Source organism: Equus caballus, chromosome 9, assembly GCF_041296265.1.
Source record: "Equus caballus isolate H_3958 breed thoroughbred chromosome 9, TB-T2T, whole genome shotgun sequence".
In the NCBI taxonomy this organism is placed as follows: domain Eukaryota; kingdom Metazoa; phylum Chordata; class Mammalia; order Perissodactyla; family Equidae; genus Equus; species Equus caballus.
The window spans coordinates 11,242,103-11,260,246 of record NC_091692.1 but is presented as its reverse complement, the minus strand read 5'-3'; the positions used below and the strand labels follow the sequence as shown (position 1 = coordinate 11,260,246).

Sequence of the window (18,144 nt, the reverse complement as noted above, 5' to 3'; positions counted from 1 at the left end):
TCAGTTACTCAGGCTTGCCTGTTGCATTGATCAGGAAGGGCCAGACAAGCTCAACTGTAATAGAATAATTTTGAAGCCACAAAGCCAGTATTTTTCAGATGCTTTTAACTACGATATAGATTTCAAAGCACTTGAAAATTATCTTACCTTAATTTTTATGTCCGTCTGATATGTTTGAGTTAGTGGAATCCAAACCAAATTTATTTTATGTGCATTTTTGATTGCAAAATTTGTAACATTTGTTTTCTAAGATTTGGGAAAAACTAGCATTCTGTCAATTCTTTTCATTAACTTTTTTCTGCTGGGTGTATGAGACAATCAAATCTTCATAAAAGCTATTAGCAAAGACAGAAAACACCTTAAAAGGACTCTTAAGATTTTTTTTCTTTTTTTTCTGCTTTTTCTCCCCAAATCCCCCGAGTACATAGTTGTATATTTTAGCTGTGGGTCCTTCTAGTTGTGGCATGTGGGATGCCACCTCAGCGTGGCCTGATAAGCGGTGCCATGTCTGCGCCTGGGATCCGAACCTGCAAAACCCTTTGCCGCCGAAGCAGAGCACTCGAACTGAACCACTCGGCCGTGAGCCGGCCCCCTGACTCTTAAGACTTTTAAGCATGATCAATCCAGTTTAAATCTATTTGAAGAGGTTGGGTGGGAGTGCATCTCCAGTAGTAGGTCAATGAGCTGATAATGTTTTATATAAATCGACTTTATATATGATCTTTCAGAAACATACTGCAAATAGTGCGTAACAGTGTCATGCAGGACTTAATGGGATGGGCCAAGGTGACTGTCACCATCACATACAATTCTCTGATTCTTTTTTAGCAACTCCTGAAACCCCACTCCCTTCCCCACCACAAGGCTCTGGACAAGAACCGTACAAAATAGCTGCAAACCAAGCTTCAGTCATTTCACACCAGCCTCTCTCCAAACAAAAGCAATTGTGAGAATACGTTTACTTCTGAACGGCACTGCGTACATGTGAAATGTTGTTGATCTTGAAATATCTCAGGATAGTACTTTTGGCAGACTCTTAGCCAAGGCCTCTTCATGGTGCTGTTTTAAGATGGTATCCTATTTTCTTGTTTATATGCTCATTTTGTTTGTTGTTGCCAGGGTTTAAAACCTTTAGATGCAACCAATGTATACCTGAATTTCGATATGTTTATATAGTATATTTTTTCCCCGCTTCCCTTGCACTATTCCTGAAGCCGCTGAATCTTATGTACTACTTTCACTTGTTGTCTTAATGTTAATTTAAATCTGTAAATAATTGCTTTATCATGATGTGATGCAGAACTGTGTCCTTTTTGTCTGAGAATAGATCAGAAATCCCAGATTAGTATAAAATGAACCAAGCTTTTTATAAATTTTAAACTTGCAAATTAGAAAAATAAGGCAATAGCTGTGGAATAGGCTGTATTTCTTGAAGTAGAATTACTCATGGATATCTTTTTCCAAAAAGCATCTCTTTGGCGCACAGTAACATATGCCCATCTTAAGTTTAGAAAATTATAAATAGCCATTCCAAGGATGACTGACAATTCCTTGAAATCTGCCTGTATCTGAAGATGTATGTTAAGATAAAATATGTTAGTTTTACCAGTTAGGATACAGGCTAAACTCTAAAAAAGAAACCTTTAAACAGTAGCTTAACCAAGAGAGAATTTATTTCTCTCTCCTGAAACAATCTAGAAGTAGTCATCCTTTGACTAGAACTTGGCACATGCCCACATCTAGTTCCCAGGGAGGCTGGGAGAGTAGTCTTTAGGTGGAAAGCTTTGTGCCAACTAAAACCGTATACCTCTGGGAGACTAATGTTGGGAGACAAATTAGCCGTCTGTCACACACATGTTGCTCATTTAATCCTCACAACAACCCTGGAAGAAAGGTATTAATATCTTTCTTTTATAAATAAAGAAAGTTTTAGCTTAGAGGGTCTACGTAATGTAACCAAAGTTTTAAAGAGTGGGAGAGCCACGTTTATGTCCAGGTCTGGTTGAGTTTAATGAGAATAAATCTTTGGTATGGAATGGAAAATGTGAGCTTCTTACTGTGGTTTTTAAATATATGTAATGGAGTGATGATTGAATATTATCCATCCTATTACCTATAACATATTTATATGTAAGCAAAGAGTGTAAATTTGCTGGAGCATGAATAAGAAACCACTTTTGTACTTTTAATGTCTTCCCCTAAAAAACTCTTTAAACAAACCAAAGGAAATAAAAGATATACCAGATAGGTTATGATGAAAACAAAAACAAATTTAAATCACTGACTTGGCAGATTTTCAAAAATCCAGTGGACTGAGGAGGATAGTTCATTGGACCCCTAGACTATTTGATGTCATCTAAAGCTGGAGCTTATTTTAAAACAATTAATGATGGGCCACCTCAAGAAACAGTCATATATCTCTGTCTTTTTGTCTCTCTGTCTCTCTTGCTCTCTCTTTCTCTCTCACACACACACACTCTTTATTTGCTGAAGCAGGAAAAAAGTGGATGAGTAATTATTAACAATATAAAAAAGACTGTCCCAAGCTGTAAGAGACTGAATTAGAATGATTTTTACAGAACCTTTCAAAATTTCTAAGACTGTGATTTCGTTACCCCCACTTACCCTAAAAATAAAATGGTTCTGGGTCTGGGCCCCTTGGCCAAGTGGTTAAAGTTCCACCCACTCCACTTTCGTGGCCCAGGTTTTCGGGTTCAGATCCTGGGTGTGGACATACTCTACTTACTAGTCATGCTGTGGAGGGGTCCCATATACAAAATAGAGGAAGACTGGCATAGATGTTAGCTCAGGGCTAATCTTCAGCAAAAAAAAAAAAAAAAAAAAAGGTTCTGTTAATGTTAACTTATTAACTCTTAAAGTGGAAGAATGAATTATTTAGAAGCTGTCATTGACAATAGAATCAATAAAACTCCTTCAAGAGCTGGTACCAGGAAACTGTAAAATGTATCTTTCAGAGAGAGAGTGAGACGAAAGTTTGTTTCATTCTTATTTTTTGAAAATTTACTCTAGTTCTATATTTCTTTAGGAATGCTTTTGATTTATATAAATACAAATATCTTTTGTAGGTTTCTGTTCAATTTTTGTGTTGTTCTTTTAGAAGATATTAAAAAGAACCTTTAAAATATAAAACATATAATTCGTTTTTAGTGAACCCTCTAACTTATCTGCGCATATTTACCAAAAAGCTGTGTTTTAGAAATTATTGCTAATGATTTTGTTTTAATAACTATGGCAGGGAATTTGTAATATAATATTTTTGTATACTTAACTGCCAAAAGTGCTGGACAAAGAGGAACTGAAGTTTTCAGCATATTTTCAAAATATTGATAAGGAAAGTTATTGCTTTTATATAGCACAAAACTTTTTTCAGGTAATAAAAATGAATAATTTATTGTGAAATAATGATTCATTTTATAAATGTAAGATTATTTTTATAAATTTCATTGTTGAAAATCAAAACTTACTAGATTTTTTTAAATGTTAAATTATAGTGAGATTAAAATATTTCTAAACTGTGATACCATGTTGTTTCACTGAACTTTCTAAATAAAAATTGAGGAAAAAAATTGAAGTGGAGTGCTTCATTATTGTTTGAAAAGATTTCATGATTTTAGAGAAACCGAAAATATCTTTTATATGGTCATTTAGTTAAATTTACATAGAGTTCAGTAATACTGGTCTTTAGAGGACAGAGCAAAATTAATAAACGCATCTCTGAATAATCATAGAGTTGGAGACTGAAGGGAGAATCCTCACATTTGCCCTGTAATTATGTGGTTTTACTTGAAAGTTTTGTCACAGGAATGAAAACATATGACCTACGCTGGCTCAAACATTGTACACATTTACGTTGGCATATAAATTTTTAACCTAGATGTTTTAATTGCTGGTATCCTCCATTGATATTTAAAACGTCTTTGTAAACTTTCTTAAATTATGAAGACCAGTAAATTTTTTTATTGAATTCTACTGTTTTATTTTATTTTGACTCTTATCAAGGTACTGTGTGTACATTGTCTAAAAATACACATTACTCTTCAGGTTTATGGAGAAAACTGGCAGTCGTCTATCCGCCACGCCCTTCACCCCCACATTCTGCTCTTCAGTAACAAAGCTCAAATATTGCAGCTTTTTTATCAGGTATTTTTCTCCATAGTAGGAAAGCATATGTTTATATCACATTTTTTCAATTTTTTTGTTTTAGACCTTATCTGCGTACAAACATTCAACCCCCACCATATCTCCCAATTTCTTAATAAGTCAGTATTTTAACTTAGTGGTTACTATTTAGATAACTGCAAACCATCTTTTAAAATATAAAACAGGTAATTTTTATGTCTCTCTGGAGAGTAGAAGAAATATACCCTAATTTTTTAGAGAGAGTGAAATGAGAAAGAATAGTCCTTGTTTCAGGTCACATGAGGAATGTGACTTAGCATAAAAAAACACATTGAATATCTCAATAATAAAGTTTATCATAACGGCATGCTTGAGTGCAATTTGACATTCATTTCAACTTGACTATTTGAGCTGATGCTTTTAACTTACATCTCTTCCTTCCTTCCAAAATCCCACTGAACTGCCCAGAGAAAGACTTTTTAGAAATAAGAAAAATCTATACAGATACTGAAACTTGAAATTTTTTTCTGCAAAATATGGAGCAGATGACATCAGAGTAAAGGAAATGCAGACTAGACTATGATTAAGCACAGGCATAATGGTGCTGCTGGGAAAGTCTAAGTGAAATTCCACAAATAGAGCCCGCAAAAACTTCAATATTGTACCACTAGAGGCTCAGACCAAGGGAGGAGCACGCGGCAGTCAATGAAGGTCAAACCAAAGAGCATAGGGGGCTAAGCAGAGACCCAGTGGAGAGGGCTCTAGTGAGATTCCCCTGATTCCAGTTGAGGCAGACCGGCTGATCACCGAGGGAGGGTCAGGGCCACAGGACTTTCCAAATCAGAAGAGTGGTACTCAGTTGCAGAAGGGCTAGAGAGATCCTAACTTCAGAATACTCTAACAATCATGTGGAAAAAAGGACCCAATTCAAGAGTGAATTCCTCCTACACTGGGTCCTCCCCCAGAGTCTTCCTTACTAGCCACAAATAATTGGAGTTGTGAAAGGACGTGGGCAGATATGAGTAGAAGGCAATGCCTTGGGTGGGAAGGATGCAGCTGAATACCATGGATGACAAAGGCAATTGTATTTACCTAGCCAGACATGGAAACTCTACAAATAAGCAATTATCTGTACAAATCAGCTAACTTCCTGTCATGACCACTCTTCAAAATTAGCCAGCACCGTATTTCTGATAGCCAGGTTGATCCTTTATCTGGAAAAATAATTCTTTTGGAAATACAGAGTTTGCCCTATGAGACAAAAAAGCAGTAGATGTGTTAGAGGGGAGCCAGAGTCAGGTGGAAGGGAAGAAGAAATTGTATACTAAAACTCGAATTTTACACAGGTTGCAAGTACATGGAACAATGATCTAAAAGTATTTCTTCTTGAGACTTCATAAAAGAAATGCAATTTAAAAAATAATTTACAGATAACCATTAATAGGACAGAAAGAATTCATAAAATATAAAACTCTAAAAAAACAGAACAAGGAAAATTAAGCAGTCTGGTGAAAAAGCAGTTTTTTATAAAGAAAAGATCACGGAAGAATAAACAACTAAAAAATAATATGAGAGATATATGACTAAACTTAAATATCTCATTAAGTTTTACGGGTTAAGAAATCACCTCGTACAATATAATTATTTTTAGATTAGATCAGAATACCAATTCATCTGTTTTTATTACACTACGTAATTCTTCACAAAGTGATCCACTAAGAGGCATTTCTGCGTTAGCCACTATCTATATATTAAACCCCTACAATATGCCAAAAATTCTTAGGCTCTGGAGCTCTCAAATTTCTAATAGAATTGCAAGGAGAAAAAAACATTAAGCTATAGTCATGCAAAGAACTACAAATATCCGATCATTATTTTGTAGTCTGATGACAGAGTGTTATGAGAGAGTTTACCAGATGAATTTCCTTCTAGATCAGGTAAAAGCTCTCAGAAAACCTGAAGGAAGACTGCGGCTACAGCAGAGGGAGTAAGAAGGCTCAGGCCAAACCTGAGGGTGCAGAGGGAGACACATGATACAGTTCCTAGTGGACCGTGCTAAGGATTTTAGATTTTAGTTTAACTATGTCATGATCCATCAAAGGGTTTTAAGGAAGATGGACATGATCTGATTTGATTTTTGAAATATATCACCCAGCTAAATGGAAAATGAGTCCAGTTGGAGCAGAAGCATCATCATTGAAAGAAAGAGAAAAGAAATACCTGTATTTTGGATTAGGAAGATGGTGCCAAAATTGATTGTATACACATATATGACTATATTTTGAAAGTAGACACAATAAAACTTTCTTCCAAATCACAGGGTGAGATGCCAACAATTCCCAGAAGAAGAAAATGGGAACGAATTGGCTTAGGAAGACTGGCCATATGCATCCCTTTGAGGCTTTGTGAGAAACTGTGCCCACAGACTGGTTATAGTTCTGACTGCAAGGGAACCTTCACATGTGATATGTGTGGTCCCATTATATCACCTTGCTACTAGCGTAGCAAAACCACACTAGTGGGGAAAAGGAAGAAATTATACCAGGAATACAAACATAAGGTCAAGGTGATATAGTTCACTAAGAGCAACGCTCCCACTATAGTAGGTAATTATGCTGGAGGGTCTGACGCAGTTGTAAGCATGACCTGGCAGAAGCGCTCCCTGGAAAGGCAGAGGAACATCACTGCCAACCCAAGAGGAGCCAGGTTGACCAGAAAAGCTTTGGCCACCAAGTGTTCCCTAGACAATCACCTCCCGTTCTCTCACAATGTGTCCTGGCAATCACTGTATCCCAATTCACTGTAACTTCTTGTCAAGGTTCATTTCCAACAGGCCTCCAGCTTTGTCCTTAGTGAGACTTCAGGGAGCTAGTGATGGAGGTGCACAGAATCATACTCTGAATTTACAGAAAAACCTTGACAATAATAAAGCAGGCATGCCAATATTAATAATAAACAGTTTAGAATTTGAGTGAAACAGAGTATAATTTTACATTGTCAAAAGGAACCATCTAATATGATGACATGAAAAGTGTAATACAGCTAACTTGGGACCAAATACGAAAATACCTTGATATAAATGTTTGACAAAAATTATAATTGTAGCAGGAGAATTTAACACATTGCTTCAAATCTTTGATAAATTAGAATCAACTAGAAAATGTAAAAATTTAACACTCTAATTATTAAGCTGTATTATTTAAGCATTTCATAGGTACTAAATTATGTTGTATAGAGATAAAATATATGCATTTTCAAACTTCTGGACACTTTTAAAAATCATCATATATTGGGTTCCAAAGAAACTTCAATATATTTCAGAAAGCAGAAAATACAAAATCTGAATTATTTCACGATGCTCTAGTAAGCTCAAAAATAACAAAATAACTAACAAAATAAATTTTTTGAAAACAAATTATCTAGTTGAATCAATTAAACCTAAATTTATTAAATCAAAGCTGCAATTATATATTTAGAAAAAATAAAGAGAATTAGAACACTATATTTAAATCTTAAGAATAAGTGAAAAGAATTCACACAAGAAAATTCAAGGTTTTTAGAGTTTTAAATAACAATCACAATAAATATTCCAGAATTGTTGGTCTTTTTAATTCCAGTCCTTCTAGTGGGTAGGTTATGTTATATCATTGGACTTTTTGTTTGCATTCCCATGGTGACTATAACTTTGAACACATTTCCATGTGCTTATTGACTATTGGTATCTTTTTCTTGTTGTTGTGGTTGTTAAGTTTCTACTTAATTCCTTTGCCCATTTTAAAAATTGAGTTGTAAGAATTTTTACTGAGTTGTAAAAATCCTTTACCCAGTCTGCTCCTTTGTCAGATAAACAAATTGAAAATATTTCCTCCCCGCCTATAACTTGTTTTTTCACTTTCTTCATGGTGCCTTTCAAAAAGCAAAGATTTTTTATTTTGATAAAATCCAAGTTATCCCTTTTTTTAATGGCTCCTGCCATTTGAGCCCTACCGTTGGTAAGCATGTGGAAGACTACCACTATCAAATTAATATTGTGTATGTAAAACCGTATAGCTGCTTTGAAAAGAATTTGGTAATTTCTTATGTGAGTTAAACATGAAATTGTCACATTACCCAGAAACACCAGTCCTAGCTATTTACCCAGAAGAAATGAAAATGTTTGTCAAATAAAGATGTGCAAAGAGTTTTATTCATAATAGTTGGAGACAATCCAAATGTCTAGCAACTGTCAATGGGCAAATTGTGGTGTATTCCTACAGGATGAAATTAAGATAGCAATTAAAATAAGCGAACTACTGGTACACATTACGAAATGGACAAATCTCAAAAGCATTATGATGAGTAAATGAAGCCAGACATAAATTCCATTTATATGAAATTCTGCAAACAAACCAGTCTGTAATGACAAAACAAATTAATTATGTAGAAATCAAGTCAATTACTGCTGGGCTTGAATTTGACTTTAAAGAGACAGGAGAGAATTTGAAGGGAGTGGTAGATTTGTATCTTGATTTTGGTAATGGTTATATTTGTCAAACTTTACGTTTAAATTTGTGCATTTTACTGTCTAAAAATTGTATGTCAATAGAGTTCACAAAAATAAAATAAAACAATAATTATACTTTAAAAATTATAAAAAACTAGAAATAATCCTAAATAATGCTGTAGAAAATAATATACAAACATGAAAGGAAGAACAAATATAATTTGCAAAATAGAAAAAAGGTATAATTTGTAAGAAATTCAGTTGCAAATAGTCTAAAATGAAATAGATAAATTAGATGAAATCTTTGATTAACCTATTCAATAAAAATGAAAATAATGCAAAGAAAATGATAGACCAATAACTCTTATGAATATAAGAGCAAAATATCTAAGCAAAATATTGGAAAATTAAATTCAGTGCTATATCAAAAGAATAATACGACATATTCAAGTAGTCTTCATTCCAGAAATGCAAGGATGGTTTTATGCAATTTTCAAATGCAATAGCTGAAAATCAATCAATGTAATTTACTGCATTAATAGAAGGACCAAAATGATATGATTATCGTAATAGATATAGAAAAAAATTTTGATAAAAGTTAACACTGTGTTATGGTAAACCAAAACAAAATGACAGGAACAGCAAAAACAAACAGAATCTCTCAATAAACTAGAAACAAAAGAAAACCTTTTTAAACTAATAAAAGATATTTACGAAAATTCTGCAACTGACACTGTATTCATTGGTGCATATTGGATATCTTCCTTGCAAAGAAGGGAACTAAAAGAATCCCCACTTCCAATATATACTGTACTGGGCATCCAAGCCAGTGCTCTAAGGCAGGAAAAAGATATTCAATGTATACCTATTGAAAATGGTGAATGAATACCGACATTACTTACAGATTTCACGATTGTAAACATAAAAAATTGTTTTAAATCTATAAATAAAATATTAGAATTTATAAGTGAATTCAGCAAGGGCACTGTACACAAGATCAACAAATGTAGTGAATATTATGATGGACAACTGAGATTCCTCTTCAAGACTAGAGGATCGTTCTTTCAGCTCCTGGGAGTACTAACAGCTGACAGTCCTACAGTTAGCCTTCCAGGAATTTCCCTTACTTGTAAAGAACTTACTTACACAAGGTTACACCCTCTTCATATAGGCATCTTGAATGCAAAGATCCAGGACTATAAAGGCTTGGCCCCCATCACTCCGAATTGGAACAGCTTTAATGTGGCATCCAGCTTTCAGGCCCTCCTGTGGGGTTGGCTAAATTCTTTGTTGAGAATGCATTGCAACCCAGTTTCCCCCAAACCCTCACTTGTGTTGATCCCAAGATCACTCCTTAATAAACGTCCTACATGCTAATCTCAATTTCAGAGTCTGCTTCCCAAGGAACCCAATTTGCAATATCTTGTACAAGGTGTGATGCAAGAAAGTAAATGCTAAGATAGGGTTCTGAAACTGGATTACCCAACAGTCAGCTCCCCTGTGAGGACCCTATCTTGGTGAGAGGTAAAGAATGAATAGTTCCTGTCACAAGGTAGTAGTACAATCCTTAAAATTTTTACCTATGGTTGAATTGTATTGATGTACTTGTAGAAGAAAATGCATGAGTGGATATCTGAGGAAAAAGTAGAGGCTATCAGGTGTTAAGAAAAATGGGGAAAATAATAATAATGACTAAAATTATTAGATAGCTGTTTCTGGGGACAACTGATGTTTAGAAAAAATAATGAAACTCTAAGAGTGGTTATTTGTCTGTTAAAAAACTAAATATGAATAAGAAGGCTTCCTTGGCAACATTTAAAGAAACCTTCATCTCCTGCAGCAGGAGCGCAGAGAAAGTTTAAGTCATGCCCGAGATTTAATCAGAAGTGTAACAGAGTTCCAGAGAGGTTCAATTCTCGAACCTGACAAGTCGGCTTTGCCGAGATCAAGGCCCTGATTGGGAAAAAGAAAACCCTGAGATCTGAGAAGGGAACTGCTATAGAAAATCTTGACTTCCCAAATACCCTGGAACTCTCTCTGTAGGATTAGCCTGCTCTTACCATTAAGAGTGAGACCCCTGCTGTCAAAGAGGACTGACTGTTTGAGGACAGGCAAAACTCTTTTCTCCAGACGTGACACGTGCCCCTCAGGATATGTCCTCACCCCTTCTGCTGTTGACTAATCCAATGTCTAGGGTTAAGTCACAACGTAACCAGGACAGGGAAGCGTTAGGCCTGCTGAGAGAATAAGGGTCTAATCTCCAGCATAATGATATAGATTGGCAGTGGGCAGGATGGTTCTGTTGGAACTAGATTCTAGGGAATAGGGACTTAATGAAAATAAGTTATTCATTAATTTATTTTCTATATTTCAGAATATAAACTTTTTAAAGGGATATTTTGCCACAAAAATGCACAAAATTTTTTATATTTTGACAAAAACAGCATCAAAACACGAAGGGTTTTTTCTTATATTAGGGTTTCTGTGTTCTTTTAATCTGGATAGTAATTCACATAAGTCATTCTCCAGCTGTTACTAGACATTAGGGTCACAGGCGGGTTACTAGAGAAAGTTACAATATTGCCTGTTTATTTTTTTTAACCTATGGAAAAATGTGGATTTAATGCATTGATGATTTAGAAAAAATATGTAAAGCCCATTCACCCTAAGATAATGACAATAAAAGGCAGAAATGAGATTAGGTTATATTATTAATTATTTTATTTAGGTTGTCAGCGTCCTTGCACTGTATAATAATTCAATTTAAATATAAATGTAAAGATCTAATGAGCAGTTATCTGGCAGTTAAATAAGACGAGAAACGGAAATCAAAACATGTAGTGGTGTTTGTTTAGGAAAATGCCGACCCTGGTCTGGAGTTGGACTGCTTTGTCTAAAGAAGGAAAATCTGAAATGACCTCTAATGACATCACAAGGCACACAATGCGACAGCATTTGAGAAGCATAATTAAAATATTACACTACAGAATTGTCATGGAACCACCTCTACATTTCTTTACCAATATACAGAAAAGATTTTTACAGTAAAATATATCTTGGTAATTCTAGAATAAAAATGCAATTAAGGGGAATTTTAATAGAAACATATTTAATACTTCACATATGTTTATTTTGTTCATACAAGTTTCTAGGAACATAGTAAACTGGATTTGGTACAAAATACAAAAATGAATGAAATAGATTTTTGTTCTTAAGCGGTTTGAAATTTAGGGAGGAAGATTGACAAGTTATTAATATTTATAACAGAGAATGCAATCAGTGTTAGGATGCAGTGTACCATAGAGATTACGAGTTCAGGCTCAGCCAGATTCAAATGTGGGCTATGGCATGCGATATCTGTAAAATTATTTGCAAGATTTCTTCCTGAGAATCAATTTCCTTGTCTTAAAACAAAACAAACACAAACAAAAAAATAATTATAGTACTAACATCAGGTAGGGTATTACAAGGGTGAATTGAGAAAGTTTATAAAATGTGCTTATCACAGAATCTGGGGCTTAGTGAACACTAAAAAAATATTGACAACTATTATTAAAGGTACAAACAATGAGACCTGAGAGCACAGAGAAAAAAATCAATGATTTCTGATTATGGTTATTGGAATGTTTAGTTCAAAATCCTGATCTCATGCAAATATTAGATATTTGTCTTAAGTGTATTTTAACATCCACATGTCCCTTCCCTTGGTTTCTTAGAACATATTTTGGAAGAATTTCTCCTTAAAATCTCATTTTGAAAAATAATGTTCTTTTTCAGGCTATTTATGATAAATCATTTAATGCTGTCAGCTGAATTTTAAGAACTTAGATGAATAAATCCATATTTTTACCAGTTAAAAAAATTCTCACGTTATGCTCCTCCTTAAAAAATGAGCCACATAAGCTAGCATTGATCATAACCTGAACATATGCAAGTAATTCTTAAACATATTGCATATTACTTCTGTCTATAGTGCTGTAATAGGACAATACTATTTTCACAGTCTGGTAAAACTTTTCAATAGGGAGTTACACAAACTACCCAAGGACCTAGTGACCAACATTTTATAAACATGACTAGAAACATTATAATTATTGAAACTATGAAATAAAAAACAAATATTGTATATTGTGTAGCAAAACGCTTTTCGAATCTATAGGTGATCATCTAAAAGGGATATACAATATCTACTTTAATAGATATTTTTATTATTATATAATAAACCCTTGGCTGGAAAGGAATGGTAGATGTGCAAGGAAGTGGTGAATTCTCATCCAGGAATTGATGGTGTTCCTGAACCAGGTAGCTAGAATGACTCCAAGGACACAGTCCATGGGTTTAAGTTTTGTGTGGCAGTACTTAACATCCAGACAGTCTGAGTAACATAGTCTGTACTCTTACTGCTGTAAGTTCCATCAATAATTACACAGGCGCAATTGCAAGAGCTATAAATGAGAATAACTCTAAGTTAATTCCAATAGGTTGAGAATTTTCTGTAATTACAGGAAGTTCAAAGTGCTAGTCACACATGGATACTGAGATCTGGTCAAGTATTCCCAGCAATTCACTCTGGGGCCAAGATTGTCTCCTGACCCCCAGGCTGATTCAGATAAGATCAGATACAAAGAATGGCCTTCCCTAGGAAAACTGTTTGAAAAACTGCAAAGCGATTCCTTCCATTTGTGCATTTTAACAGCTAAAAAATCATTAAATTTTAGCAGCAATAAGTATAAAAAGAAAGATATTTACTTAAACTTACATTTTAATAAATGAAATTACAATTCATGCAAGTACAAATATCTCAGTTTGTTTAAAAGATCTTTTGAAAGAAGTAGTTATTTTTGTCTTTATTCGGTACAGAAAGATATCTTGGTAAACTATAAAACTAGACTAAGATGTTAAGGTAGACTGAGAAAAGGAGTTCTGTTGGAAATTTGGATTTGGACGTCATATAAAAATAATGATCATAGCATCCCCCTTTAAAGCTCTTTAATGGTTTCCCATTGCTCTTTGAGTAAAATTTAGATTCCATGCCATGCCCCCCCCCCCATCCCTGTGTAATATATACGTTCTCTCTCTCCAACCTGATCATTTCCCGTGCGACTCTCCACTCACGCTATGCTGGACTCGCATCAGCATCATCATCATTTTGGTTAGCGGATCTTAGGGCTTTCGACCATGCTATTTCCTCTACTCAGAATACTCTTCACACGATTAACACGTTCTTAACAGTTTGTTTCAGCTCTTATGTTTTCAGAGAGACTTCTCTTCTCTGAGACTCTTCAGAGAAACTTTCCTTGACTCAGTCCCCTGAATTCTCTTTTCTCTCATCACTGCAATAAATGCCTTCAAAAATATTTCTCAACTAGCAATTATTTTACTATTTGTTCATTTGCCTCCTCTCTCTCTTTCTCCTCTCCCTGCCCCCATTTAGAATTTAAGCTATAGGGGACTAGAAATCACGTAGACATGATTTATTCATCGCTGTACTCGAGTAGAGTTACATAAAATGAAGCTTACATAAAGAAATATTTGTTGAATTAATTAATTAAAAGACAGACATTCAACTTTAGAGGTATCAGACACAGCCAACACTCGCTTGTCTCTAAAGCGGCGACAAAAAATGTACTACAGAGAGCTATAAATAAAATTTTGCTGAGCAAATCATATAATGAAGCATGAAGCCAGTAAAATTTTAACTATGGACCATTGTAGCTGTTGAGAAATTATTTCTGTTTGCTTAGTGAATGCAAAAAAAAGCATCTACTCTGATTTCATCTATGTAAATATATATGTCTGCGTGTGGTTAAGGTCAGGAAAAGAACCTCCAAAAATGATATATTATGATGGGACACTAAAGGGTTTATTTATTTATAGTAATAATATTTTTGGAACATTAGTGAAAGGAAAATTAAATGTGATTATGACTTGGGAAGTTCGTTCAGACTGATTCTGTTGGAAAAAGTAAGAGCCGTAGACTAAAAATATATTTGAAACACGCAGCATGTTTAAAATAGTAGTAAATACAGTAGTTTTAAAACATGATTACAAACTGTTTGACACTTTTCCCACTGGAAGGATGGTGTGCTTGTGATTTCTCAACAGAGAGTATCATGGAAGTGACACTACGTGACTTCCAAGGTTAGATCATAAAAGACCATGCAGCTTCCACCTTGTTCACTGGGTACTCATATTTGGAGCTCTGAGCTACCACGTAAGATGTCCACGTACCCACTTCCTCCATGCTGGGAAGACCAGTAGCTTTTCTCCAGTCAAAAATCCCAATTGAGCCCTGCCTTTCCACATTCTTACCAAGGCACAGTGACGCAAGTAAACCATCTTGGATCCTCCAGAGCAACTCATCATCTGCCAAATGAATATCACCCAGTGACCTCAGTCAACACCATGAGGAACAAAAGAGTCACCAAGCAGAGCCCTGCCCAAATTCTTCACCTGTACAATTGTGAGATATAATAAAATGGGTGTTTTAAACAACTAAGTTTGGTGATAATTTGTAATGCAATAATATATAGCTAAAACAATAAAACCAAAGGAAATATAAGTTGTCAACTCCTCTCTTTGCAAATTTTCCAAACAAGGCCCAATGTACCCAGAAATAGATGTTGATAATTCTAATGGATATGCTTTTTAAAAATATGTGGTAATTCTGGTATGTAATTTTTTATGGAAACATTTTAGTTTAGATAACTCTCTTTGGACAATATACTAGTTATATATTTGCTGAATAAAGTTTAAAGCATAACGCAAAACTTAAAAAAAAATTCAAAGATGTATAATGACTTCTGGTTTGGCATGTAAAGAGCTTAAAAATCACCCCTCCATCCTAACAACAAGTAGAGAGCAGAGCACATTGAAAAATCAACAACTTTTCTCACAACTGTCACATCCATGCGATCACGTGGCAAACCACTGCCCCCAAATTGAAGAAACAGACAGATGAATACAGAGAATCACACCCACTGGAGCAGAAACTCACAAACAGAAATCTACTCGGGAACAACTACTGGGGTAGGAAAACCTAAACCGTAATTGACAAGTTTCTAGAGGCTCAGTGTGGACAAGGTTGAGAGAGAAAAACTCTATGGGGCACCTAGTTATACGTCATCCCTCAAATTCTGTGAATTTTACCTCCAGGAGCTCTACTGACAAGGATTGAGGAAAAATAAGTATTTCAAAATATATGAGAGAATTCTGTTCTTCTTAAGAAGGTCTGCCCTTAAGAGAAACTATTTTATCAAGGATAAAATAGGGGTTTTATCAGAGCCTAACCAATCTGAGGGAAGTGAAATATCCAACTCCAGCTCCCTCTGGCTATTCTGTATGACCCAAAGGGGAAAAAGAGGACTGAGAGGCATGTGTGAAGCTCACGATTCAGAGGCACAGGCTCACTAAAAGACAGATAATAATCGTAGGACTATAGAATACTTCTCCCCTCACATGTTACCACTACATCACTAAAGGCCTATTTACTGCAGTTTCTTTAACCAGTTCATAATGTCCACATTTCAACAAAAAAATTGAAGGCATACTAAAAGAATACAGTTTAAGGAGACAGAGCAAGCATCATAAGAAGACCAGACATGGCAGGGATGTTGGAAATTACAAACTGTGAATTTAAAACAATTGCGATTAATATGCTAAGGGCTCTAATGGAAAAATTAGACAACACACAAGAACAGATGGATAATGTAAGCAGAGAGATCTAAAGAACTAAAAAGAAATACTTGAGATAAAAATAATAACAGAATTGAAGAAAGCCTTTGATAGACCCTTGAGTAGACTGGACAGAGTAGAGGAGAGATTCTCTAAGCTTGAAGGTGGATGAATAGAAATTTCCAAAACTGAAAAACAAAGAGAAAAAAGACTGAAAAAAAATACAACAGCATATCCAAGAACTGTCAGACAACTAAAAAGATGTAATACACATGTAATGGGAATACCAAAAGAATAAAGAGAGAAAGGAACAGAAGAAATTTATGAAACAATAAAGCAATATGAATTTATGAAGCAATAAATTTTCCCAAATTTATGTCAGACACCAAACCATAGACCCAGGAAGTTCACCAAACCAGGAATAATGCTCAAAAAATGACACCTAGGCATATTATAGCCAAACTTCATAAAATCAAAGACAAAGGAAAAAATTTTTGAAAAACATCAGAGGAAAAAAACACTTAAAGAGGAACAAAGATAAGAATTACATCTGACTTCTCAGAAACCACGTAAGCAAGAAGAGAGTAGAGTGAAATATTTAAAGTATTGACAGAAAGAAAGTACCAACTTAGAATTCTGTATCCTGCAAAATTAGCCTTCAAAATGAAGGAGAAATAAAGACTTTCTCAGATAAGCAAAGATTGTTGTCAGTAGACCTGTCTTACAAGAAGTGGAAAAACAAGTTCTTTAGAGAGAGGGGAAATGATATAGGTCAGAAACTCAGATGTCCACAAAGAAGGAAGAGCATCAAAGAAGTAACAAATGAAGGTAAAACTTTAAAATTTTTATTCTTTTTATTCTTAATAGATTTAAAAGATAGTTTGTTTAAATAAGTAACAATCGTATTCCACAATTGTGGTTAATAGATAAATTAAATGAATTACAGAGATGATACAAGAGACAGGAGGGGAGAATCAGAAATTTTTTGGTACTATAGGGTACTTGTACTACTTGTGAAATCATATAGTGTTATTTGAAAGTGGACTTGGATTAGTTGTAAATGTATACTGAAAACTCTAAGGAAAACAATAAAAAAGTAAAAAGAATAATACTTGATATAGTAAGAAAGGAGAGAAAATGGAATCGCATAAAATGCTCAATTAAAACCATAAACTGCAAAAAAAGAGTAGAAGACAAAAATAGGAACAAAAAATAAAGGCAATGACAGAAAACAGTAATAAACATGGTGGTTATTATCTTTTTCTATAAAGATTGGCCATGAGCTAATATCTGTTGCCAATCTTTTTTTTTTTTTCCTTCTCCTTCTTCTCCTCAAAGCCCCCCAGTACATAGTTGTATATTCTAGTTGTAGATTCTTCTAGTTCTGCTATGTGGGACGCCACCTCATCCTGGGTTGATGAGTAGTGCTAGGTCTGGGCCCAGGATCTGAACTGGTGAAACCCTGGGCTGCCGAAGCAGAGCACATGAACTTAGCCCCTCAGCCACAGGCCTGGCCCCAACATGGTAGTTATTAATTCAACTGTATCAGTAACTACTTTAAGTGTCAATGGTCTAAATACACCAAGTAAAAGACAGAAATAGAGTAGATCAGAAAACAAAACTCAACCATATGCTGTCTACAAGAAAACAATGTCAAATGTAAAGTCTCATACAGATAAAAAGTAAAGGGATGGAGAAAGATATGCTATGCTAACACCAATCAAAATGAAGCAAGACTGGCTATACCAATTTCAGCTACAGCATACTTCACAGCAAGGGAAATTATCAGTCATAAAGAGAGGCCATACATAGTAATAAAAAGGTCAATTCTCCAAGAAGACACAACA

The 18,144-nt window shown here is 34.7% G+C and overlaps 1 protein-coding gene across 3 annotated transcripts in view; it reads left to right on the top strand.

Moving 5' to 3' along the window:
* HNF4G (hepatocyte nuclear factor 4 gamma) overlaps positions 1 to 3,444 on the top strand; it is a 115,937-nt gene extending 112,493 nt beyond the window's left edge. For all 3 annotated transcript variants that reach the window (XM_023648439.2, XM_070221416.1, XM_001490797.6), the window contains one exon: positions 829 to 3,444. In XM_023648439.2, the coding sequence (XP_023504207.1) occupies positions 829 to 950 (122 nt within the window). In that variant the 3' untranslated portion in view covers positions 951 to 3,444. The remainder of the gene's footprint in view (positions 1 to 828) is intronic.
* The last annotated feature ends 14,700 nt before the right edge of the window (positions 3,445 to 18,144 follow it).